Source organism: Plectropomus leopardus, chromosome 11, assembly GCF_026936395.1.
Source record: "Plectropomus leopardus strain MGB_pleo_1.0 chromosome 11, ASM2693639v1, whole genome shotgun sequence".
In the NCBI taxonomy this organism is placed as follows: domain Eukaryota; kingdom Metazoa; phylum Chordata; class Actinopteri; order Perciformes; family Serranidae; genus Plectropomus; species Plectropomus leopardus.
Genome location: NC_142186.1, coordinates 21,505,340 through 21,531,866, shown reverse-complemented (window position 1 = coordinate 21,531,866; position 26,527 = coordinate 21,505,340). Strand labels below are relative to the sequence as shown.

At 40.1% G+C, this 26,527-nt stretch overlaps 1 protein-coding gene across 4 annotated transcripts in view; it reads right to left on the bottom strand.

Annotated features, from left to right (window-relative positions):
• map7d1a (MAP7 domain containing 1a) overlaps positions 1–24,992 on the bottom strand; it is a 47,332-nt gene extending 22,340 nt beyond the window's left edge. Inside the window, exons 1-4 of one of the 4 annotated variants that reach the window (XM_042489644.2) lie at positions 24,586–24,992; positions 6,872–7,078; positions 1,261–1,329; positions 450–470 (exon numbers count right to left, since the gene is read on the bottom strand). In XM_042489644.2, coding sequence (XP_042345578.1) covers positions 450–470; positions 1,261–1,329; positions 6,872–7,078; positions 24,586–24,655 — 367 coding nt within the window. In that variant the 5' untranslated portion in view covers positions 24,656–24,992. The remainder of the gene's footprint in view (positions 1–449; positions 471–1,260; positions 1,330–6,871; positions 7,079–24,585) is intronic. The other 3 variants (XM_042489646.2, XM_042489645.2, XM_042489648.2) reach the window with 3 other exon arrangements.
• Positions 24,993–26,527: the final 1,535 nt, after the last annotated feature.

The window sequence follows — 26,527 nt, the reverse complement described above, 5'->3', positions numbered from 1 at the left end:
ATGTGATTTTTTTCTGGGATCTGTATCAAACAAGTATGTTCCCTTTTGTTGGTACTATGATTTGTAGGCAGGAGCATCTCTGTAACACCTCAATGTTTCATTTATTATGGTATGTTGTGGCAAATTTTACCTTTATCAAATATAAATAAATAATTCAGCACTTGTGGTTTGAATGTTATAATTATTTGTTATGCTATATTGCAATTTTGATAATATTTCAATTGATTGCCCTATGTATTTTACCTTGATAATGTTTAAACTGACAGTAACAACAGGTCTGCAGGTTCTTTAATAATGTCTGTATGATGGCACTTGGTTTGGTATATTGCCCAACTCTACTGAACTTAATTAAAGACATCTAAATATGAAAGAAGGGTCAAAATGGGTCACCACCGCCACCATTAAAACCATCACCACCACCACCACATACACATAGGTGAGTGGCTTACCTTGTAACATGCTGAGCTCTTCTGCAGGGAGGAAGGAGTGAGAGAGAAGACAGAGGCAACTGTCAGTCATGCAAAGCAGTGCACGACCAGCGTGTAGCCAAGTGACAATGTGACAGCCGTGTGTTAAACAGAAAAGAGGACTCAGGCAAAGAGGTGCATCAGTTGACACAAAAAGTACAGCCATATCAGTTGTTATGGCACCAAAGTGCAATGCACTGAGGAAATCTTGCACCAATTTATAAAACTACATGAATTCAAGTTGGGGATAAAATGCAATATGTTTCTTTATTTTGATGACTCTGTGCTGTTACAGATATCAAATAACATTAAGTCATAAGAGATATTGATCACACTGCAAAAAGCTTCAAAATTGCCAAAACAACAGACTTTACTAAAAAAATGCATGCTTTTTTCATATTTTTGTCGATGTGAGAAATATGTCTTTTAAATTACAATTGCATTAGCATACATTTTAGTGCAGAGGTGAGCTAAAGCACTAATATGTCAAACAGGCATACAATAAGCAAACATTTTGACAATGCTGCTTTTTAAATCCAGCGTGCATGCAGATAATGAAAGCTTGCTTGTCTTTTTTAAAATGGTGGCTTGGCTTTTGCTGATTTCAATCACTTCTGTGCAGAAGCCCAAACTCCCCTTTTATCCTTTCTGTGTTGCATGTGCATGCCATCTGCAGCCTGAAGTCAACCCAATAGCGTCTCAACTGCAAACAAAAATCTCTTTCACCCCAACACTAGAGGGCATCCTCTTCCTGTGTAATAGGCTTATCCTCCCACCCCTTATTTTCTCTTACCGAGATATCTGGCCTTCTCCTCTCTGCGCTCCTTGGCGAGCTTCTGTCTTTCCTCTGACTTCATGATATCTGAGATGAGAATGGAGGAGAGAGAAAGGAGAAAAATAGGGAGAGTAAATGAAAGGTGTCATATCAAGTCCAGCCCATTCAGTCTCATCTGACCTCTGTCACAAAGCATTTAAACCAATCAACCAAAACATTAAAACCACTGACAGCGGAAGTGAAAAACCTTGATCATCTCATTACAGTGCAATGTTCTGCTGGAAAACCTCAGGTCCCGGCATTCACATGGATGCCACTTGACACACACCACCAAGATAACAATGCGGACGAATTACATCACCATATGGCATCAACATTCCTGATGGCAGTGCACCCCTCAGCAGAGCATCCACGACCCATACCGTAAAAATTACTCAGAGGTGACCCAAGGAACATGACCAAAGCGCTCAAGGTGTCGACCTGGCCTCCAAATTCCCCAGATCCCAATCCATTCACTTATCCTCAGGAACCCAGAGAACTTGAAAGATCTGCTTCCAGTGCCCTGGTGCCGGACACCACAGCACAATCCAGAGGTCCTGTGCCCATGCCTCAACAGTTCAGAGCCAAGTCCAGTCCAAGGAGGCCCAATCGTAGATCTGGGGAATGTAGAGGTTGATGCCTTGAGCTCTTTGTTACAAGCTTCTGGCCATTCCTGAGCAGTTTTTCAGTTTTTGCAGTGCAGCATGGCGCATTTGTCCTGCTGAGGTGGCCACTGCTATAGGGGCCATCACTTGGTCTACAACAGTACTGGGGTGGGTGATACTTGTCAAGTGGTATCCACAAAAATCACAGGGCCCAAGATTCACCAACAGAACATTACACTGTGACAAGATGATTATTTTTGTTCACTTCACCTGTTCGTCGTTTTAATGTTCTGGATGGAGTTCTTAAAACTTGGCATTTCTTTATGTTTCCTTGCAGGTTAAAACAAACAGAATGTCATTTGATCTGCAACAGCAACACAGCCTGAGAGATGTTCAATATCTGAAAATATATAACTGTAAAATTAATGACATTAATGACCACTTTTGTAGTAATGGGCAGTTAAAAATATTGAAAATCTCTTACTAAGAGCTCAGTTAAAGGTGGTAAGTCAAGCTCATCTGAGTTGGAATCATTCATTTAGGATGACTAGTGTTTAACAGAGAATATATAATTTGGACAATTCCACAAAACTACATGTCAACTATGTGATGAAAAGCACATAGTCTATGTCTTGTTAAGTAAATAAAAATGAAAGCACTTAAATTAATGGTAACACCAAAAGTTCAAAATCCTGTAAATGTATTAGTATTTGCACATCATGTTGTGTGCAGTCATCTTCACCGTTGCCCTTCTAACCTCCCTCTAACCAAAACTGACCTGCGGCATGGATGATGCACCCACACTCTGAAAAACATGAACATATGAGTAAATGTTTTCTTCACTGCTGCAAAGTCAGCACAGCAGAGGCTTTTGACTTTTAAATGTCACCACAAGGAAATGCATGCCACAAGACAATGACAGGAAGCTGGCAACGTCAACATTTCACCGCTGATGCTCAACAAAAGCTGGGGGCTGATGCATGCTGTATTTTATGGATCAGGAAAAAGACACACAGAATACATTTTTAAAATCTTCATGGAAGCCAATTTTCTTTAAATAAAAGCTGCTGCATGTGGCAGGCCAGCTAAATCTCCCATGCCATGTGGACGTGGGTGTATGTTTGATTGTGATACGTTATGACTACAGGGGGCACTTATATATATTGCCTCCCTCTGTGACATCTCTGATGTGTGCTCACACATAACATTCCTCCGAAATACCTCAGAGGAAACACTCAGTGAAAAAGGCAGAGGGGAACAGCAATGCAAGCAAACACTGAACTGAGCCATCCTTTAATGATGGCTGGTTCTACGTCCTGGGAAAAATAGTCATTCTGATTTGCCAAAGGCACATATTGCATTTGTGTACATCTCAGAACATCTCAATGACAATATTTTAATACTAGAGCTGAAACAATAATTAAATGCATCAATTCTAACTTTTTTTAATATCATATGTAATTTTCATCACTAGCAAAGTAACATCTACAAAACAAACTAAAAAAATACACAAAACACATACAAAAACAAAACTAAACGAAATAAGCCAGATTAGACAGATACATGCAAAAAAGTTTCAGTGTATTACATTAAAAAAAAGTAGCTTTGAGATGAAATGACCAATACCCTCTGGTTACAGCTTTTATTTAAATTTGGTTATTTGCTGTAAACTGAAGATTTTTTGGGATATTGTTGGGGTTTTTTTTTTTTGCTTTTTTCTGATATTCTATTGACCAAATTAATTAACTGATTAACTGATTGAAATAACAATGGGTAAATGAATCAATGATAGCAGTGAAAAGAAGATACAGCATAGTATTGAGAATTTTTTTTCATGGCAATACTGTATAAATAATCAGATTCCATGTCTGAACATTTTGAAACAAATTGTTAATATTACAGATAAAACATTTAAACTTTTTGCTGTTAAAACAGATCTTGACAAGTTTACCATTGGGGGCATAATTTGCAGTTGGAAAAATTGCAATTAATGGCAATATGTTATTGCAATACTAAGCATGTTATAAAATGCTTAAATCACATTATTATTGTATCGTGACTTAAGTGCTACAAGAATACATCATGGGTCCTCTGGTAATTCCCACTCCTAATCGATAACGAATATGATCGTCAGTTGCAACCCTATTTACAGCATAAATATAATAACAGTAGCTTAATCAATGCTTTCAAAATACTGAGTTATATTTTATTCATAAAACAGACTTGCAGCTGGACAACATAATCCTGTAAATCTGACTGCAGTCTGAGGCGGGTCATTTCTTTTTCAAAAATCTTGTGATGTTTTTATGTTTATGTTAAGTTTTTGCCTGTAGATGTTTACGTAAAAAAAAATATAACTTATTTTCTGCAAAAATAAATTAGCTTAAAATGTCTATTTATCACAACAGCCCAAAGAAAAATCATATCTACACACATTTGCAATGCCTGGTACCACAAATAACTCATCCACCACCAGCAAACACTGGCACAGTCAGGCTGCAGTCTTGATCTTTCTGGAGTCTTCATGCTATATCATCCCCCTCAATTTCCACAGACCAGATGTTCAACATCAAACACAATGGAACTCATCCTTCAGCAACATCTAATAGGTAGAGACATGAATTACAAAGATGAAAACAATCTGCCATGCAGCCACCCTCAAGAAAAACCTCTGACCCACTTTGATATTTATAGTGCTATGGCCCATGTGTGCAATGTTGATCGGTGTGATGTGCTCCTGTTTGCAACTCGCCACCGTGTAAATCATAATGTCACATGCACAAAAACTGACTAACCCAGAAAATACTGCAAGGCACAGTGTTTGGGCTCCAGACTGAGCTCACACACTCAAATTGTCAGCTCTGTGTTATTTGGTTCGCCTCTAAATTGGAGTACAATAGGAGCAGGGTATACTGTAGAGGGTGGTGTGCAACCATTATTGTGCAAATGTAATAGACACTCATAAGAAACAAGAAAGAACATGTTTACTGGTAGATTTCTTCAACTTTTCTCTCAACATGCTCAATGCAAACAGTGGAACAACCCTCGACACATCACAAATCAGTCTGCTTTCACGGGAAATATGCTTGAAATTTACAAAATGCAACTGAGCAGACTATTTAGCAGAAGCAGCAGTTCCCAACTGAACTACAAGCCTCACCATTTCATTTTACTAATTAAGGGGCTTCAGAGTGCTTTTCATCTTCATTATGCCCCTCTGGGTGGTGTAAAACCTCACAAGTAATAAGCTTTACAAAACCAGCGGAAAAGGAACTTTGGGGGGACAAAAGGGAAGTGTGGGTCAGCAGACTTAAGACTCAACAGTATATTTCTCTAAAATAGACCAGACTTTGGCAAATAATCACCATAAAAGTCTTGATATAACACACATGGCTAAGGTCATAACAAAGTATCCAAAATGGAAGTTTTGTTATAGCTTTGGGAGCAGTTTGAGACTTTGAAAGGGTTTATCCTCGTCACCTCACGCTAAGGGAATAAAGACCATGACCACAGTGAATGGATTAATGGATAAAGAATAAAGGGGACAGAGAAAAGAGGCTTAGACTCCAAAAACCCTCAAACATGTTCCTTAGAGTTTGCATGTGCTGCTAGCCAGTGGCTGCAAGGACTTCAAGTAGTGGCATTGTGGAAAATGGCTATGGTGCAACGGCCGGGTCAAACTAAATGCCCACTTGGCATCGCTCACTGAAGTGGGATTCCTATTCACGTTGTCCACCTTTCATTTAGGACTAGCCCACGGCAGTGATCAGCATTAGCTTCCCACTTACCAAGAAAGCTCATTCATCTGAATTTTACTGAGCTTTTTCTTCACTAATTTAATTCGGCCTGAACTCTTTGATATGTTCTTAGCTTCTGTTCCATATTTGTTCAGACAACTGCAGCCACTCTATTGGATTTAGCTTCACGTCTGAAAGCTTGCGGTCACTATTACACAGATACTGAAGCATTACCTTGCCTCAAGAGAGCTGACCTAACTTCAGCAGATTGAAAATGTAATTGTACCATTGTAAGAGCTCAGCTTCATGTCAGGCCAAATTTAGCTTAAACGTTTAAAGGGATACTTCGCCGATTTTCAACAGTGTGGGTGGTATTTGTGCTAACCATGGTAAACTTCCCTCCATCATATCAGTGTACCAGCCGGCCACCAATTACGTGAAACGGACAAGTCTGCATTACGTCACCTACCAGTGGGAGCGTTTTAAGGTCTGCAGCACCGCAGTGCTTTGTGGTGGTTGTAGGTTTTCTACATCTTGAGCAAAAGCAAATGCCACAGCTTTTTTTCTTTCGTCATGTAGCACCAATTTTAACATTTTTTGTGTCTTTCTACTATATAGACAGCCGAGTTTTCTGAAAAGATTATCTTTCCAGCAGTGAAAACATTCTTTAAGCAACTGAACATAATGCTAGTGTTGTCAAAAATATTGATTTATCACTACATATTAATTATGAATATTTAAAATGCTGTCAATACTCATATTCAGCAGTATCCATATAATCAATACTAGTTTTTGCTTTCTCTTCTGTCCAACAGTGAGCTGACACAAACCGCTGCAGTGCCCCCGTGGCCTCGTCTCCACTCACTCACTCAGAGTGCTTTCTTCTTGTCAGTTGTTCTTGCCAATTGCATTTAGGCTTTTGCAGCACATTATAGTTTTTTTTTTTTACAATATTGTTTTCATTAATGTAAAAAAGTTTTAATATGTGTCAATGTCATTCTGCTGTTCTCTGCTCTTAAACAAAGCAAAAAAAGTGAGCACTGTCATATTACAGCCTTGTTATATTCATCTTTTAATAAATTATGTACATTTTATGCCTTCAATGTCTACTTTTCTCTGTAGTATCGAAAACTGTATTGAATATTGATATTTTTCAAGGGATTGTATCAAAGTTGGATAATCTAGTATCATAACCACACTTCTCTCTACAAGCAGCACACACACTTCACAAGTGAAACCTCTATTTACCTTTTCCACCTTTCGACCTGCGGACAGGTGATGCGGGTGACCCAGGTGATCGAGAGATGATGTCAGATTTTGTGGGAGTAGCCAATCTCCGGTCTGTATCTTTCTTAGCTGGAGGCTCCATTCTCTCTGTGCTGTCCATCTTCGGGGGGCTGCTCTCCCCCTCCGGGTCAGGTCTGGTGGGGTTTGTGTTCAGGTCTGAACAGGGAGCTGGTTGAAGAGAAAGACACAGAATAAAGAGTGAGGTAGGTAGTGAGTGAGGTAAGAACAAGCACAGAGATGGAACTCAACCAGTTGGTCCTCATTCCTGTCACGACTGGGCCTAAGAAGTTGTTCAGTTTGGATGACGTCAACTTCCTCAAGAGCTGCATGTATCAGGTTGGTATGAGGGGCGGAGTCAATGGTTGTAAGGAGGAGACTGTTTTCTTTTAGAGACGGTTCAATTTGATTTAACAAAAACAATGAAACAGACACCTACAAAGAAACAATCTAAGCTCCTCTCTTTCTGTACAATGTTTCTTTTTGTTGTTAGAGCAACATTATATTCTGCAGAGATTACACTATTTAATCAGAAGAACACAATAAAAAGTCTTCAGTCTGCTTATCAAACTGTACACCTAATACCATCTTCTGCTCTGTGCAGCTGATTTATCGACAGACCAGCCCGAGCAAATGGCCTGACTCCCTGGCAGAACAAAAATGCAGTAATTGCTTTTTGGCATCCCGGTGATTCTGTTGAGGTAAAATGAATTGCTTAGAGAAACAGAATCAGAGTAATCGTCTTCCCAGAAGTAGTCAAATTTCTTTTTGATAAAAACTACTTGATAGCAGACAGACAGTTCAAGCCCATGAGTCATCTGTGCTCTCTGAGATTTTGAAAGTTTTGTGATAAAAGAATAGCTGGGTCGGTTTGTTGGGACAGCAGCTTCACTCACAGCACCATGACTCACATTTGGCACGCTGCTGAACTTGAATCTCCTACTCAAACATTAGTTTACCCAGGCTTTGACGGCCAAACAAAGACCCTCATGGGAGGGACTCTTGGCTTTGTCCACTCAGCACTGTACCCCTGCGCTCCCAGTGGAACCGTGTTGGATCACAGTTTCTTCTGCATAGTCTATGAAGGTAAACACTGGCGCAACATGCTGTAAATTATTCAAACTTTGGCTAAAAACAACACAGACAGTAGGGGGCTGTCACACTGAGTAAGTGAATGCACTCAAGATTTATGCTACAAATGCTGTGCTATTCAACAGTTTGCATAGAGGGGCACCAATGAGCAGCCAGGCCAATGTTGTGCGGCTTAAAAGAGAATTGATTATAGCTTTCTATAGACTGTGCGACTGTACAGTGTGCCTTGTGAGCCATAAACATCTCCTTCAAAAACAAGCCTTAAACTATTTTCTCACGCACTGCTCCCTTGTAAGTAAAACTCTGATTATTATAAAACCTCAGAAACACAAAGCTGAACAAAGATCTGTATGAACAGCTGAGGCCAAACATACAGGCCGACTTCTCTGCACTGCAACTAAAATACTTAGTAGCATTCAGTGCAATATTGGGCCTTATAGGAAAGATTCTCTGCTCTGCACATGGAAAGGCTCTGTTAGATCACACTGGGAAATGAAGGCAGTTGATGATGACCCTGAGTTGGATGATGCCTGATGTCCAGAGAGAAAAGCAGTGTGAGTCTATGAAAGAGTTCAGCTGGGAGACAAGACATTGTGTTTCCCCTGTTGAAGCATGCCACTATTAAACAAGCATTCCTCGGGCAGCGATGTGCTCTGACAGAGAGGAGCCATTGTTTTGGTCTCTTCATGGTAACGGGACAGCGGCCAAAACACTGCGATGACAGCGAATGGGGAGAGGGAGGAGGGGAGAATGGTTGTGAGATAAACGGAAAGTACAAGAGGCCAGTAATGTATTCAGGGATTCAAATTTAAATTGTTTCCCCACAGAAAACATTCGATGTAACAACTCGGCACCCCGGGCTTGTGACCAACTTCATTAAAAACTAACTAAATCCAGTCAAACTGCCTGCTCTTGGAATTTGCGCCTCTATTCGTCCATGTTGCTATTTTAAGGGTAAATCCTTACAAAGAGAAGTTTCTGTGATGTGAAATCTGCAATTATCAACAAAATCCAGACAACATTTTTGCAAGCAAATGATGCTACACACAACCCCAGGCCTACCATTGATGACTCATACAACCCTCCTCTCTGAATTGATCAAATTTCAGTAAACCATTTTCTTACAGATCCCTAGGGGCATATACGACAACTGCGCTGCCAAAAGTGATAGGAGTAAGTGCTGCTCTAACAGACAGGTATTGTGTTGCCTCACATGCTGTGAGAGTTCCCAATACACCTGAGAACTGGAGTCACAAAGAATTGGCTGTCTGACAGCACTGTGGGCGACTGGTCAGACAATCATAGTGATCTATACTGTCAATGATGAAGAGAAGGAGAATGTAACATGCTCTGGTATGTTGGTGGCACTGACAATGAATACCAATGAAACCTGAAGCTCTCTGGAGGAAAATGGGATGGGAGCTGAGGGAGAGGACTGCTGCTGCGTGGAAAGAGACCGAAACAAGGGCTGATTGATGCAGCACTCTGACTGTCTGGCTAGCAGACAGCTGGGAGAACAGAGTGTACGATAGATGACACAAAGTTAATGGAAAAAAATTGGAGAATGTAAGACAAAGTTTGAACTATGGCTGCAACTAATGATCATTTTATCATTCATAACAGATTAATCTTGATTAGGTGCTTGTTTAGTCTATAAACTGTAAATAAAAAATGGCAATCATAAGTTTTCAGTGTACAATGTGACTTCTTCAAATTGATTTTATCCAATGTTCAGTTTAGCACTGAAAGAAATTCGATCCGCCATGATACAAATGGTAGCAAATCACCACTTTTCAGGTGGTAGAACTTGTAAATATTTGGCATTTGCTTAATAAGTAATGTGCACATTAACTGATTATTCAAATAGTTGGTGCTTAATTTTCTTTTAATCCAATAATTATTTAACTTTTCAGAAGTAATTGTAACCGCAATTCCTACTTCAAGGTACCCTGTGGAGTTTTTGACCTGTAGTAGCACTACTGAGGAGTGTTTTTACTGGTGCAAGCAAAGGCAGTGAAAAAGAAAACTGCATGCCAGCAAACATAAGCATAAACAAAGCACAGTTGAGGACATCCACAACAATTCATTTTTGTTTTCAAGTGCATAACTATTGCTACCTTTACATCTAGCATACATATGATAAAGGCATTTTGTAACGCCTGAAAAGAAGACCTCTGAAAACGGGCGGAAACAGAGACGTTTTAAAGCGATGATGCAAACAACCACATCTCCGTCCTGACTGGTCTTATCAGTCAAGACATGTCAAGCCAAGACATTATAGGTAAGTCCACCTTTTGTGGTTTTATCCTTTTTGTATGAGTGACGTTCCTCTTTTACCATTGCCATTAGCAAGTAGCATTTTAATATATAGCAGTCTTTACTTTGCAATGGCTCTCAATCTATTTTACACCACTATGGCCATCCTATACTACTGTTACTTTCAAAAGCAGCTCCACCACTTTGTTGATCCACATAAATAAATCTTTGATCTTACTTCTCTCCATCTCCATCGTATTTTCTTTAACTACGCAACCTGATGAAGACAATCTTTTTCCTGTTTACATTGTCATGCGCATACTCAGTGTACGGAAATGGTCATGTTATATCGGCTTTCAGACACGTTAGTATGTACAGAGATTATCTCACAAACTATGCCAAAAAGCTACTGTGTATGGAGAGTGCTTGTTTTAAAACACTGTTTTATTCTGTAAACATTTTAGAGTGGATGAAGCCTTAAAAAAAGGTATATTTAAAAACAAGATGTTTTCTGGATGGGAAATACATTTACCACATCTGTCAGACCTTGAAGATACACATGATGTGTTTCGGTCAGGTACAGCGGATGTAATCATAACTTTGTTTGTTTACAAGAAACCTCCAAAGGACACCTTTAACATAAATAAAAAAAACAAGGCTGCTACTTGTAATGACTCCAAATCCAAGACGTTTGTCTGTCCTGAGCTGACACAGTGGTGGGTACAAATGCATTTGGAAAACTGTAGACACAGTGACCCCTTACAGCAAACAAGATTGGGACATACTGATGCGGTACTTTGAGGAGAATGCTTAAGTAATATTTGCACAGATGTACTGAATGTGATGACAAAATTTGTTCAGCAATCTATGAACCCTGTGCTCTGGCTGTTACAGACAAAAAACAAACTTGAACCAAGCTTATGAAATCATCTTGTTTGGGCCTCATGTGTTGTGTTAATGTGTGACATCATTTCAGAAACAGGAATATCAGCCGAATTCTATTACTGTATTTATACAACTCAAACAGAGGGGGTCTATCCCTTTGATCATATGAGTAACTGCCTCTTTAGCATATTTACACTCCAGCCTCCCAGGGACCCTGCACCCAGGGGATGACTTCAGCCAAGAGCCATTAGACCACCCTCTTGTGACATCACTTACATTATTCATATTCATAAATCAATGCACACCTACTTCCTCCAAGACACTCAAGTCAAGCCTTAACATGGAAAAACACTTTGGTGGAGCTTATTGTTAGAAGCCAGGGGAGAAAAATGTGCAGTACAAACATTTGGTCAGTGTTTCAAAAGCTTTATAAGATCACAAGCATGTTGAATATTTTGGTGTGTATCACCTGTCTTTCTTTAGAGATCCTGAAAAGCTAGGCTTCTTACTTGACACAATAGGGTTCGACATGTTTATTTCGCATCCAAGATTTGTGAATTTGTGTTCTGTTTGTGCTCTTCACACTGGTTTTGATAGCTGGTGGGGAGCCACATTCCAAAATAGCCTTAGAAAAGAATAATCAGGACGTGATGATGGTTGTTTGGTGGTATGCTTATGATACCAGAGATATGCTGCATTTAGCTAAATTAAATGAAACCATACTTACATCTAAAGGTGTTTTTTTCCAAACATCAACAACAACTCAAAGACATGACCCCAAAGTCTTTTCAAGTTTCAGTGCCACTAAAATTGACATACAGTTTGCCAATTGCATAATATCTTACTAATCTGGTAGTATTAAGTCAATCTTTAGAGCATCTAAAAGCAGTGATGTCATTCAAGGTTGCTTTGTTTTATCCTCCTATACTGACTATCGAGTGAGTATTGACAACTATGAGACCCTACAAAGTGTGTCAGAGGAGGTTCAGGTATCTCCAGCAGGCTGTGCATGATCGTTGGTCATGAACATCACGCTGTTATCCTGCGCCACAACTCAGTTGCCCCCATGCGGCCTCTCTAGCTGCAGGTGTCACAAAGCCTGAGGCACTCAGCTGAACCCATCAACATACAAAAGTGCTATATATAATAAAGATTTCTGTAAAGGCCAGCAGAAATAGGGAAGGAACCCCTGCAGAAGTGGGTGTATGCATGCATGCACGAGCACAGTGTGGAAGCAGAATGGCAGGTTGGGAATCAGCAGGTAATTAGCACAGACTCTGTGCCATTTCCCAGTCAGATACACGTTAGGTAAGATTGGATTAAATCTATGTGCAACGTCAAGTGTTGGTTTGAAAAATGTAGCACAGGCTCTGCAAAGCTCATTGTTCATTCACTCCCAAACTGCAACCACAAAGGGATTTAGTACTTTACAGTTTGGCTGATGACATTGCAAGTAAAGAGTAAAAAGCCACGTTAAAACTAGGACATCTGGTAATTCTGCCACACAAAATGTGATTTAGCAGAACTCCAATTTCACAGCATATTATTTTGTTAGTGCAGGTTATAAATACCCACTCTGCTGCCCCAGTGCAATTCAAATGTACTCATATAGTCACCTCCAAAACTGCAGGGCTCAACAGCCTTTCCTGTTTAATTATTTTAATGAATATGAAATATGAAAATCTAGATACAAGCAATAAGAATTCCATTAAAAGGAATATAAGGAAGCAGAAGCACAAGTGGGTCGGTCCTTGGAACAACATGTACCCACATTATCTCCACACAGGCTATAGGATCTGACAGGCAACTGTACTAAGCACAGGGTTCAGACAATGTGCCACACTGCTATTTTTCTACCTGTTCATCAACCTCAAAGGGGACCCAGGAATCAGGATAAGCAAAAGCTTGGATCTGCCACAGCACAGCAAAACACATGACTCACTGTATGACAGAATCAGCAAACTATGACAGCACATTCTTATGACTGTGTTTGCTCATTAACAGCAAAGGGAGGGTACTTTCGGTTGAGAGCAACAGTAAAAAAGCAACAATATATGTGAAACTGCCTGATACAAAAACAAGTATCCATTCACAGTGTACAGTAGATACAAAAAAGCTTGTAAAATTATCTTGATGATAGCAACCGGTCATGATGAATACAACTAACAACTGCTGCTCATTCCCAATGCAATATTCAGAGCACCGCCAATGCCTCTCCATACTGTGCAGAGTAAAAATATAGGGCAAGACATGGAATATTTATGAAGCTAATAGCTTCACTCTTAAGCACAACCTTTTCTGTCTCGTGCCAAACAAATGAGAAGACCACCAACAGGAACAAGTAAAGGTTTGTAACACAATGATTTAGGAAGAAAGCAATCTCTAAATAGGCCTGTTCTTAAAAAATACTTGGTAAAAAGGGTGGAAATGCAGCCCATTCTCTTCAAAAAATGGAAATGAAGCAAACAGGCAAGGAAACAGTATTGAGACCCAGAGTGTGAAATCAAAAGACTGGAAAGGGAAAAGGGCGGCAACCATAAAAAAGAAAAGAGGAACTCAGGGAAACACACAGAGAATGGATCTGCATCTCATTTGGGATGGGCTAGGGGACTAATGAACTACCTCATCGCTTACCCCCCTAACCCGTCGCCCCTTCACCCTGTTGTGTCCCTCCTGCTCCGAATAGGGTGATGTAAGAGAGCAAGGGGGCCCAGACACACAGGAAGCGCAGTGTAAACAACAAGCACTGACTTTGTGCCAAACCAGGCCCTGTGTGTGTGTGTTTAGAGACCAAAGTTTTCATTAGATGTGCTTACAACCAAGGACTACAATTTTAAAGGGGAGTTGAGATAAACAAATTCTGTGCACAAACTGCACTTAAATACTGTCAAGCTACTTTTACCTTGGCCAGCAATAATAACCATTGTAATAATATATTATTAAATTTATTTTAAAAATCATCTTTTGTGTACAGTGTTTCAAAATTAATGTAATTTTTAGCTGGAACTTGAGATTTTTTTGTATTCTTGCTATATGAACAACTTAAATGGCTAATCTTCTTCTTGATTGATTGTATGACCATTGTGATCATAACACAACTGAGAAAACACAATCTGCAACATTTTTTCATTATTAATCCGTCTGTTCACATATTTACTTGGTTGATCAATAATCATATAGCCTCTAAATTGCCAAGAAAATGTTGAAGAATGTCCTTCGCAGTCTCCCTAAGCTTAAAACTGACATCTTCAAATGTGTTGTGCTTTTTGACTGAAGTCCAAAATCCGAAAGTTTTTCAATTAAGGAATGGTCGATATGGAGAAATTCAAATATCACAATATTTTTGACCAAACACTTTGACATTGACATTGCAGAAATATTGTAGGGTTGACTATTTGTGCTTTCATAAAGCATTAAAACAATTATAAATAATCATCAGTAATGTAAATATAATGTCTAGGTGGGAAAAGTAAATAATAGAAACAAATAAATAATAGAATAGCTTGAACAGTCTGGTAAGTTCCAAAAATGACATCACTTCACAGTAATGCAGCATTTGAAAACAGGAAAGACAATATTAAGTCTCATATCACGATATCGATATAAAAGTGATATATTGCCCAGCCAGATTTGAATCTGCTATCACATAAACAACAATCGTAACAATTGGGAAGCATGAACTACTCTTTAGTATTGCTGTTTGAAAACTGACTTGAACTACTTATCAATTCTTAAACATTTGCAGATTAATTTTCCTCAAAACCACTGATCGATTCAGCTCTAGACCGAATTAATTAATAACAAGTCAAAGATACCTGAGTCAGACTGATGAACCCACTCATCAGGCCACAGCTGACATTGGTCTTGTAATGTCAACAATGGTTCTGCATACCAACCAACAGAGTTAAAGACATTTAAAAAGACTGCATTCCTTCGCCGCATGACAATCTGCCTGTGTATACTGATGTCTCTGTCAGTGATTGCAGCAGCTTTCATGCCATCACCTGGCCCAGACTGAGAACAATGCCTGGCATTTAGCTGCTGCTGCTGCTGCTCTCTCCTGAATTGGCGTATGCACCAAAGCCACCGCGCTGATGAAAGGCTTCGCTTATCTGACCTAGCATCAGCTCCCTGGGGACCCTGCATCTGCTACTGCCACCAACATGCTACTACATGAAGGGACAAGTAACACAGACAGTCTGATCATTAGTGTGGGGAGTGTGTCAGGCATTGCCAAACTCAAAACTTTCTCAATGACATCAGAGGACGAGGAGGGATCTCTGGGACGCACAAGCTGCCATTCATAACTAGAAGCAGTTTATCAGCATACCAGCCAGTTGCTCCTGGCAACTTCCACCTTGTCCCTTTTGGGGGATGGGAAGTGACAGCACGATCTAATTCACACTGGTCTCAATGGCTGGTTCTCTGTTCCCCTGTCACCATCAAAGACCAATTTCAGCCAGAGCAGGAAGTGAACCATTTGAGTTTAACCTTTGGCAATTTGGTTTGCCTTATCCCCAAAATGTACTAAAGCTCTATTGACTAGAAGGACAAGTCTTCATGGCCGCTTCAAGAGCAGGACGGTCAAGATTTATTACTAATGACCAATGGGAAGCTTTGCACCAGACACACCAAACCCACATCAAAGAGCTAGTGGCAACAAAGGCCGACTGTTGCATCACCTCTTATAACCTGTGTCTCTGCCAAAAAGTTGCACGAGAACACACTGCAAATACTACAGCCAACGGACAACTAGCATGTACATTCTGTGCCTGTGTGAGAGTAAATAGTTTTCCATACCTGCAGGTGGCAGTAGTCTGTATTCATCATTAAAAAGGGGAAACTGGAAGACTGACAGGACAAATTCAAGGTGCTAGTTAGCCAGTTAGCAGATTTACGACACATCCTGATTTTTAAAGAACGAAGACTATTAACCATGTGCAAGCAAACAATAACAAATACAAACCATTTCTGCAAAAGAGCTCAATGGCTAAAAAACCCATCTTACCTGATGTAACATGTTTGCCTGATCTTATACACTCTTCTTCTTGCCCTTCTTCCTCCTGTGCACTGAGCTGAACTGTCAATCAGAGTGATTTCATTCACCACTGTTTCCAACGTAAATCCAACATGCTGAAATAGCCGAATAAAGACAAAAAGGGCCAATAAGGGCCAATAAGGGCCAACAAGGGCCAATGCTTTGGAATACTACACATAAAACTAGGGCAACAGTTGCTCACCAATAGCTCTACACTGACTAACGGCCGACCATCAGATTGGTGTATCAGAGTCTTTGCTTAAATATTCATTTTAGGTTAGAAATGCTAATCATGGGCTTCCGAACTACTGTTAAGATCTAAGGTATCTGTAATCCCCTCTGAATTTTTCATCCATGTGACAGTCTAATATCCCTTTTGTGCTGAACTTAACACCATGCTGCAAATACAAAGAACAATGAGCCAGAGCAAATGAAGTGAACTGTCTGGAGAGATCCTTCTCTGTTCTTGAAGCATCACTGGGATCAACTGTTAGATACAGGATATACGATTGGATGACATTTTGAAAGAGCTGTGACTGCATATGTGTATCCTTATCTGAAGTAACTCACAGAGCTCTTGTTTGTCTTTTTTTTTTCAATATGGCTATTTTCATAAACATTACCTAAAGCAAGTAGCAGGCCCAGACAGTAATTTTGTGCCTGCTCAACATACAATTACACCCAACAGTTATCATTAACTGGATTTTTGTCTCCCCACACAAAAAGCCAGATTTTCTTTTGCTGGCACAAGGGTCCAATCATAGGTGTCATAATCACAGGTAGTGACAACAAGGGCAAATGCTCACTCCCTTAGCAACGAAGTTTAAATCCACCAACAAAACACAAAACTGCAGTGATCATTTCCTAGAGAGCAAGCATGCCACTATACCTAAAATAATTGTGAATATGGGTCAAACAATAGCTCAGAATAACATATGGTACACCTGCCAAAGAATGTGTGCGGATATCAAGATGTGTTTACAGTGTGATGAGCATGCCCTTTTGCTGAACAGGGTTGGGTCTAATATTAGCGGATAGGTCTGGTGACTGGAACTTTCAGACGACCAGAGCACCCAGAGCAGGCCGTCTGGGATATTTTCAGACTTGGTGGAGGTGGAAGGAACAAGCGTCGCGGTCCAAATCAAGACTTCCCTCCCCCTTGTCCTTCCTCTCGTGTCCCAGGGAGAAAGACAGCACAGCTGACTGATAATAAATTTAGGCCACAACACTGCATCATCATCAGCCTTCTGTCTGTGTGCCACAGTCGAGACAGAAAGACAGAAAGACAGAAAGGCGTCAGGAAACGCAGATGCCTTCCAAACAGCCCATGTGTATGTTTTGTGGGCTTTTAGTGAGAACGGCATGTTTCTTTGGCATTCAAATACTGTCTTACCGCCCAGCTGCTGCAGCTGTGCAGCATTGTGGACCTAGAGTTAATCATTTTAATTTTTGTCTTGTTGTCTTAGCCTAGATCTTTATTTGATCATTTGAATGCATTATGAGCTATTTTAAATGCCTTTTTGCATCAAGTGCTCTTAATAAACTTGCTTTTCCTTGGTCCAATAACATAAACAAACTCTGCATCATTTCTGGTTCATTGTGCTCTGGTGCAGCCAATTTATTGGTAACAATCACCTTTGTGTTCTGTGTTGTATGTTCTGTGTTTTTGTGTCTCTGCCCATTTTAATTATAAAAGCATAGTTTGTTATTTTGGGAACTATGCTTGCTTTTTGAGAGTTAGATGAGAGGCTAGTTGGTGTTACCTGGCATTAAGACTGGGAACAGGCAGTAAAAGCTACCTTGGCTCCATCTAAAGGTAACAAAACCCGCCAACCAGCACCTTCTAACACTCAGCTCACCTTAGATCTCATATCCCTTTAAAAACTTAATTGTCTCAAAATATCCAACTATTTTTTAAATCATCCTAATATATATATATTTTTAAATTTCTGCACCAAAATAATTCTCCTGTACTTCATAGCCCTTTTTATACAGAGTTCACATCAGAGGGCCACTACTAAGTCCCTTCTTTATGCAGCTCCAGTGTGGGACTTTGGACAGCCAGCATCATGGAAACAAAAGAGGCTTTGCGGGCATGATGTAACACAACAGCGTCAGCCTCTAGTGTGACATATAACATGCACATTGCGTTATAAACAATAACAATGACATAGCATGGCAGTAAAGATAATTTACAGTCTCTGCTATATGTTAGCAGATCTTGTCCTCTGCTTGGAAGGTAAGGAGCTCCCTAATCTCATTGTTTTCCCAATTTACTGACATTAACGACCGCCGCTCTTTGTCTTTGAGTTAACTGTGAACTGCTGCTAGATGTTTTTTAAATCTCCTGCATAACACGCCATAAAAACTTGACACCCGTCCCACCTATGACCTTGTCCTGCCGTCTGTACTGATACACAGATGTTGATTCTGAGCTATTACTACCTCCATTGCCGACTTGAAGATGAAACAACTCTGCCCCCCCCTTCGAAAATCATACCTTTTAGTAAGTACAACAAGGAGGCATACCAGGGCAATATTTCCACCTTCAACAGGCAGTGCAAAGGGGGCTCATAACATGCTTACTAAGTGACTTATAATTTTAGGCACTGCTACCATCTTTGAGTCCTTCACTTCAAAGTAATCACAGGTGGTCCTTGACAAGTCATAGCTCTCTGAATGATCAACTGTATTAAATATCAAATGGTCTTGTTATGAGGAAAAGACCAAAGGAGCTTAAGAGGTGAAGACAGGTTACATCATAAAGTCCTTCTTCAAACACCGACAGACATGCTTGTGGGGCAAAATCTGAAGCTACACGGATCTTCGGGCCATTTTAGAAGATTATCTCCTCAGTTGGTTTAAGTGTGACTAACAACACACATAATAGGGCTATGGCAAGTGAGAGAGTCACTGGAGTCATAATCACAATGCATAATGCAGATGGCATAGAAGACATAAGCTTGAAGCAATTAATTGTCATTTATTGGTATTTGAGTGACAACACAAATTTTTTGTTGTATTTGAGTATTTGACTCTAATCCCAGCTTAATCCATGCTTTCAGAGTAAACACATATTGTTGTTCTGCCCTAAAGAATTTAAAATGTGCGTTCCAAAATTGAAAATAAAAAACTCACTCACACATAACTTCAAAAGGTCATGTCTGTCAATTATGTTTACAAATACAAATATGAACTGTGCCTACATGCACTTATTGACCGCTTTCAGAAGCAATTTCCTGGTAGAATACCGCAGAGGCTGAGAGTTTGCAAACTTTGAGTGCTGGTTAATGGGAAGGCTTTTTCCTTTATTTGCCTTCCAGAGTGCCGGCTCGGTCAGAGATCTACCTCGATTAGGTCAGTGTCTGGACAGTGTGATTTACATCATCTGGGTGCTACAGAGTGGACTGGCACTGATGTGATGCCTCTCCTATGTCGGGTGTTGATATCTCCAGAAAGTAGTTCAATCAGTTTTTTTTTTTACCTTTTTCACATTACACTATATCTCGCCATCCTGTGGCCTCTGCCTGTCTTCACTTTATAGCTTTAGTCTTCTCTCCTTTTTGATTTCTTATTTATGGGACTTCACTGTCATGCACTAACAGGATAGCAGGATTCTGCTTCAGCTTCACTTTGTGATTTTTGTAACTAGACACAAACATGGATGAATAAAAGCTTGCAAATAGATAATCCATTAAGAGCTCCTATACAATGGTTAATCTAAGGCTACGTTCGGACTGCAGGTAAATCAGATTTGCTTCTTAAATCAGATCTTGAAGACAGACTGTCCGCACTGTTATTTGCAAGTAATCACATCAGATTTTTGTGTCCAGACATCACCAACCTATTTGCATGATTTGTTGAGGTAATGACGCAGCCATCAATAACTACGAGGTTATACAAAACGTAAGCAAGAGAAATGGATGCCCATAATTTCACCCTTCAAACTATTTATTTTGGTGTCTGTCCTCAGACTGTTGTTCCACATGTTGTCCTCTTTGGCGCTCCATCAGTCGCAACATGGATCTGCTCAGCACTTCTGTCACTCTGGATTTAACCAGGCTCTCCCACACATTCATGTATTTGTGGCAGCTCACCACCATTAAAACATCTGCTGTCACAAATAGATTTTTTATTTTTGGAGCTGGACCGTTCATTAGTAGTGGTACCTGTTGGCTCGTACTTTGGGCACAGATGGAGCAGCAGAACATCAGTCGCATTGAAAGTAAAACCTAACCATTTCTGTCCATCGACTGATCAGTTCTTAAAGGACTGACAGTTTATTATCCAGCCCCGAATTACAAACTTCTGTTGAGGAAAAAAGAACTCATGGAGAGCTCCTCTTGCTCTGTGTTAACAGACCTGCAAAGTCCTCCACATTTAGAGATGAGATCACAGAATGATACAAAGGAAAACGGATGCATTTTTTAAAAATGAAAGTTTGCTGTCGTCCCCACAATTGGAATCGGATTTCAAACAACCTCTAAATGTGGTTTGGATCAAATTTGTAAAAACTGCATTTCATGTAGGATTTGCTGTTCATAGTTCCTAAAATCAATCTAGGTACAACCTGTATATGCCAAGAAATGGATTTCAGGGGCAGTCTGAACAAGGCCCTAACTGTTGGCACAGGGTTAAGAGCATACATGCAACATGATTTTTTGTCTGCGTTTTCAAAAATATTGAATTTAAAATGAAAGGTGAAGTGCCAACTTTTAGTTTGAAATTAAAGGTGTTTCCATCAATACTGGGTGACAACCAGATAAAAAAAAACTGCAGCCCTATTACTGTCACACAGGGCTGTTAAAAATACCATGGGACTATATCAAAACAAAAGGGCATTCCAAAGCTCTTCAGACTAATATGATGTGAACACCCTCAAAGCGCCTCACAGCTGCAACTCCATCTTTCACCCCAGTCACTGTTTCATTTTAAATCTAATGTGCTGGAGCACAGCAGAGCCAAAACAAGTGAAAATATGTCACTGTCTAAAAATTGCACTGTACTTTGAAAAGCAGACCTCAATGGCACAGTGCTGGCATGACATCAGTCGGTTCTTTGGGACTCAGATATCAGCGCTCCTTTCCCTTCTCTCACCAAACTTCACAGCGACACAGCTGAGTCCCTTCCCCTCTACAGAAATGTGCTGAATATGGGCACTACACATATCTGAACATGCAGGAACTGGGAAGCCCTCTGTTTCCTACGCCAACAATGCTGCCTGAAGTAGCTTTAAAGGAATAATCAATCAATCTATACACCAAAAGAAATCTTGTGAAAAGATGTGGTAAAGTATAATGATTCTCAGTTTGCTACTCTAATCCTTTTAGTCATGCATGCCTGGAAAGAGCCATTTGATTGACAAAGTAATCTGTGATTGCAGCCACATACACTGAATTAAATGGATTATGCAAAATGGAGCCCACACATAGGTTGCTACCTTTTGTGTGCACCACCCAGTTCTATGAATGAGATTAAAAACAGCAGGAACAGCAGCATAAATGTAATGTAGCATTCATTTGTGATGCAGAAATATTTAATTTCACTGCATAAATGACTTAAAGCTTCACATTCTCCAGGCCAAAGAGCAGAATATATAAAGTGAATACTGGCATCACTAGGCCTGTTGCCTGACCGATACAGTAAGATTCATATCTATGTATACAGAGTTACAGTAGCATGCAACAATTTTGCACTCCCAAAAGTATATTACTCTGCTCATAATTTCACATACAATCATACTTTAAATGATACATTTTAAACACGAGTGATTTCGTATATCTCTAACCTGTCAGAGTCAAACACAGCATCTCCTGCAGAACATGAAAACATCTCACATTAACACACTTCACCACTGCACTGCTCACAATTAGTCCTGCGCAAAAACAATGTCAGTTCCCGTTGTTATCACGTTTCATTTAGGCAGTGAATCCCAAAGGTCCCATGGGATCCTGCCCACTCCTAATTTACAAAGACATTCGAAAAAAATGGGACGAGGTCGCACATATCCCCCTGATCACATAAGAACTCCTGTGGCTGACTATGTGCAGCTTACTGATCCTGTTCATTACAGTACAGGCTTGACAGCCAAAGCTGGTGAATTCTCCCATATTACACGACAGACAAGGATACACTATGATCCCTCTTCCTGTCAGTCTGCTGAGGCGTTTTCTCTCAATACATCTGTGGTGAAGCAGCATGTCTTTTTTGCTTCAAAGTTTGTATAATGGCTCATTAACAATTCAAACCATCGTCTCAGTCTCTTCTACAGTTTACATCCGGCTCCTCCTGTACAAATTTCAGAGATATGAGCAATGCAATTTCCCCGGGGTGTCTGAATATGCTAGAAACAGCAAATCTTAAAAGAAAATAAAAGTTTCTATTCATCTCAGCTGGTCACAGCTTAGCTGTTCAGGTACGGAGATTAAAGAGCATGACCAAACAGAGGCGGCTGTCAAAGAGTGGCAAAGTGGAAAGCGCAGAGGGAAGAAAGCCTGCATAAAGAAAAGAGGGATTAGAGGGTCTTCTCCATAAGTCCTGACAGCAGGTTTTCACAATGCTGGGCCCGGCTTTCAACTGCTTCTGTCCAAGAGCTAGTTTTCAAGCACGACAGATCAAGTGAGATTTCTTTAGTGCCTGTATTTCAACAAAAGGAGGAGACTTTTCCAATTGTACTGCTGCTTCCAGGTGTTGTTCACATATCTTGATCAAGGATGTTTTACATGGGCAACACACATTCTTGGGAGCTGATATGGCAAGAAGACATATCTCTTATCAGAGATTTTTAAGGATGGACGTATTCTCTCTTCCTCGTAAAAGAGCATTATGTCCTTGAGACATAAAGATACAGTCTTCCTCAAGATCAACAGTTAAGTGATATTCCGATAATGACTTGTATCTGATACAGCTGTGCAAACGTGAAAAACATGATCACAGAACATCAAGCTGGAGACAAAAGTCCCACTTGGAGCTTTGAGTTATGTTGAAACCACTGATGACTCATAAAGAAAGAGCTGGAGAAACAACTTTTGATCATTATCGGTAAGCACATGAAGCATAACAGTCTGGCCGACATACTCAAAATCCCACAAAACAAGAGGCATGATGTCAGTGCCTCTGCCATGAGTCACAACATATAACGACAGTCCCTCCCAAGTTCATGGCACGTACGTTATGTTATTCAGAACATGGTTGTTTAAAGACATTTCTGTCTACTGGTCAAGATTCCCACGATCAGGGTGGAGCGCATCTCTACTCCTGCTTGATGCAGAGCCAAAACAAGCCGACCTCCCTCCATGAAGACCCCTGTCAGCAGGAAGGAAGTTTTCTGTTGTCAGAAGGAGGAGGTTACATTGTGTGTGTCCCCTTCTATTTCCAGAAGCAAGCACCATGTCAGTGCACAATGCTTAAGGCATGGAGGTTCAAATTTTGGAGCAATGTTGGGTGCAACTTGCACAGTGGTAAGTTTCCAACATTTCATCTGGTCTCAAACTGAGATATTTGTCATAACTGAGTGGTGCAGATAGGACACTGGCCTTGAACTGCATGATCACAAGATCACATATTTGTAATAGCAGGTATAAAAGCAGTAAGCCGCATCTGGCTGGAGTGTGAGGTGGACTCTTTATCCACTGCACTTTGGCCCTGAGCTGAGCCTCTCATTAAAATTTTCTCGATTTCAGTTGTTTGTTGATGCATCTCTGCACCAGCAGAAAATTAGCTCCATTGCACCTGTGCGCACAACAAATACCCTCTGTATTTGGTGGAGCAGCAGCAAAGAGGAGACAGGAAGGGATGCCAAGCTGCCTATGACTGCATCATGTTAGTAGTGAGCTAAACATAACTTACGGAGGGGGATGGGGTGGTACTAGTTAGATTACCTCATCTAACGCAAATTGTGTTGTTAGAACCCTGGTGGCTGAGCTTTGTGCAAAAGAAATTGCAACATATTGTTAACAGACAGCCATCACCAATCTGCTACTGATCATACCGGTGTTTTGTTTTCGTCATCAAAAAGGTATGCAAACTGGTAAATCATAATTTTATTCTCACACAGATTCAAATCTGGCTTGAGGTTTAGGTGTTAATCTTGTGGACAACAACAAGGTTGCATTAGCTTTATGATCTGTGGACTGTCTGTATCCGCACCTCCAAATGGATTATTCATAATGTATCAGACGAATTCCTTCCCGACCCCGCTCTCTACCGCTTTAACTAAACTGCAACAGTGTTTCTAAACCCATGAATGAGCTTGGTAACTAATAAAGTTAACACTCGTAAGACAGCGTTACAAATGACTTTGTTACAACGTGACAACGGACATGAATGACAAAGCACTCGTGCATTTTTTCAAAACAATTCAAATTCATCTCAAAGGTAGACTGAAATACCGTGAATTTACACTTACATGTGTCTCCTGGTAGAGTATTTTCCTCCATTTTGGCGGCAATTCCCTCGCTTTCTGCGCTTTTGTTCATTCAAACGTGCGAGTTTCTGCTCTTCCTCTTCGGCAGTCCTCTCATTCCTCAGGCAGAAAGGGGGGGAAACTTGGTGGAGTCACTCCAGTTGCACCCGATGTCCTGTACAAACCGGGCAGGAAACCGTTTCGGAGAGCGTCCGGTTCGACCACAGAGAGGACAAAATTTAAACAAACCCCAGCCAGTACCCGCCTGTTGATGGAGGCACCGGTGGCTGCGGCTGCTCCTGGGAGGAATTACATAAAAAAGGTGTCGGAGGGAATTTGGGAGAAAGAAAGCAGGGGAGGAGGAGTGAGGGAAGTTTCACTCTCCGACGCACCACAGCTGATGCTCCTCTGCTTGTGCGGATGGTCCCTGACTGGCCTCCGGATCGGACTGTACCATTACCAGGAGGGGGGCGCGGCTGCTACCTGTAGTATTTATTGTCAAATTCTACCCAGATTTAAACTTATGGAAGATATACATAGTAATGTTTAGTTGTCAGTGCTACTATATTTTAATCTTAAGGTAAAATTTCACCAATAAAACTATTTTTTATGTGAGGAAAATATTTCCCCCCCTCTATTCTGACTGGGTCCTCCATCCACAAAACTACAATGCTCTCACACCCTGCTAGTTCACAGTTCACACTCAATATAAATCTTTCCTTTGGAAAACACTTAACGGATAATATAGAAAGCTTGCTGATCTAATTAAAATACAGAATTAGTAAAGAGGTCTACCAATACGAAAAACCTATTTTTCAACATCCTGCACCAAATTGCAATGCTCTCATTCTAAGGCAGCTATATTGCACATATTTGTTGTTATAGTACTTTGTAAAACAGTATTTTGTATTGTTTTATCATAACCTTTCTATTCTATATTTATGTTCTTGAGTGTTGTCGTAAACTACACTGCCCTATTCTTATTTAATGTATGCACTAAAACTAAAGCAAATACCTTGTAAGTGACATCCTACTTGATAATAAATCTTATTAATTCTTAGATTGCTGTAACATTTCACCGCAGTAAACAACCAGCATACAAGGATTTCACTTATTTTTCTGGGGCAAATACGTGCCTATAATAAAACGTTTCATTTACTCTTTATAACTCCTATGCATTTTTTAGCATTTTAAATCAGTACATATTTATGGGCAGAATAGAAGAAACATAACAAGGAAACAGAGAGGTAGTCAACATATTGAATATTGCAATGTCCCAAAAATATGTTGCATCAAAGTTTTGACCTTTAAGGTAGTCTAAAACAGGCTTCAGAATTTGCTTCAAAACATTTTTGGAAGCATGTTAGGCTATAGTCAGTGTCCTGTTGTCAGAAATATCAGTTTATCAATACATATCCATTTGAATATTTGTAACAGCCAATACTCATTTTATGCAGTATCAATACACAGGCATCAGCTACGCTTTCTCGCTTTCTTGAGATTAAATTTTTACTGCTGTCTTTCTTCTGTTCTCTGCTATTGACCAAGAAAAGAAGTCATCATTGTCATGTTATACCCTTGTTTTAGCTGTGAAATTGTATGCACACAGTCAGTGTTCCCTGTGATATAGAAAATTGTATTGAATTGTGGTATTTTCAAGATATTGTATCAAAGTTAGAAATTCTTGTAAATCAGTCATTTTAATTCAGCATGTAGGTGACCTCTCATTTTCCTTCACAGCAAACTAAAAAACATCACCCTATCTGTTGAGGCTTTTCAATGAGGATATCTCAGAGACATTTTTATAAAAAAAAAAAAGATCTGGAAATTTAAAGAGGATGCACTTTAAGAGAAGAAGCATTCACAAATGTACCCTCTACGACATGCGTGCTTGCATATTAATGGTGTATGTCAGCATACTTTCAGATTGAGTAAGGGCAGACTT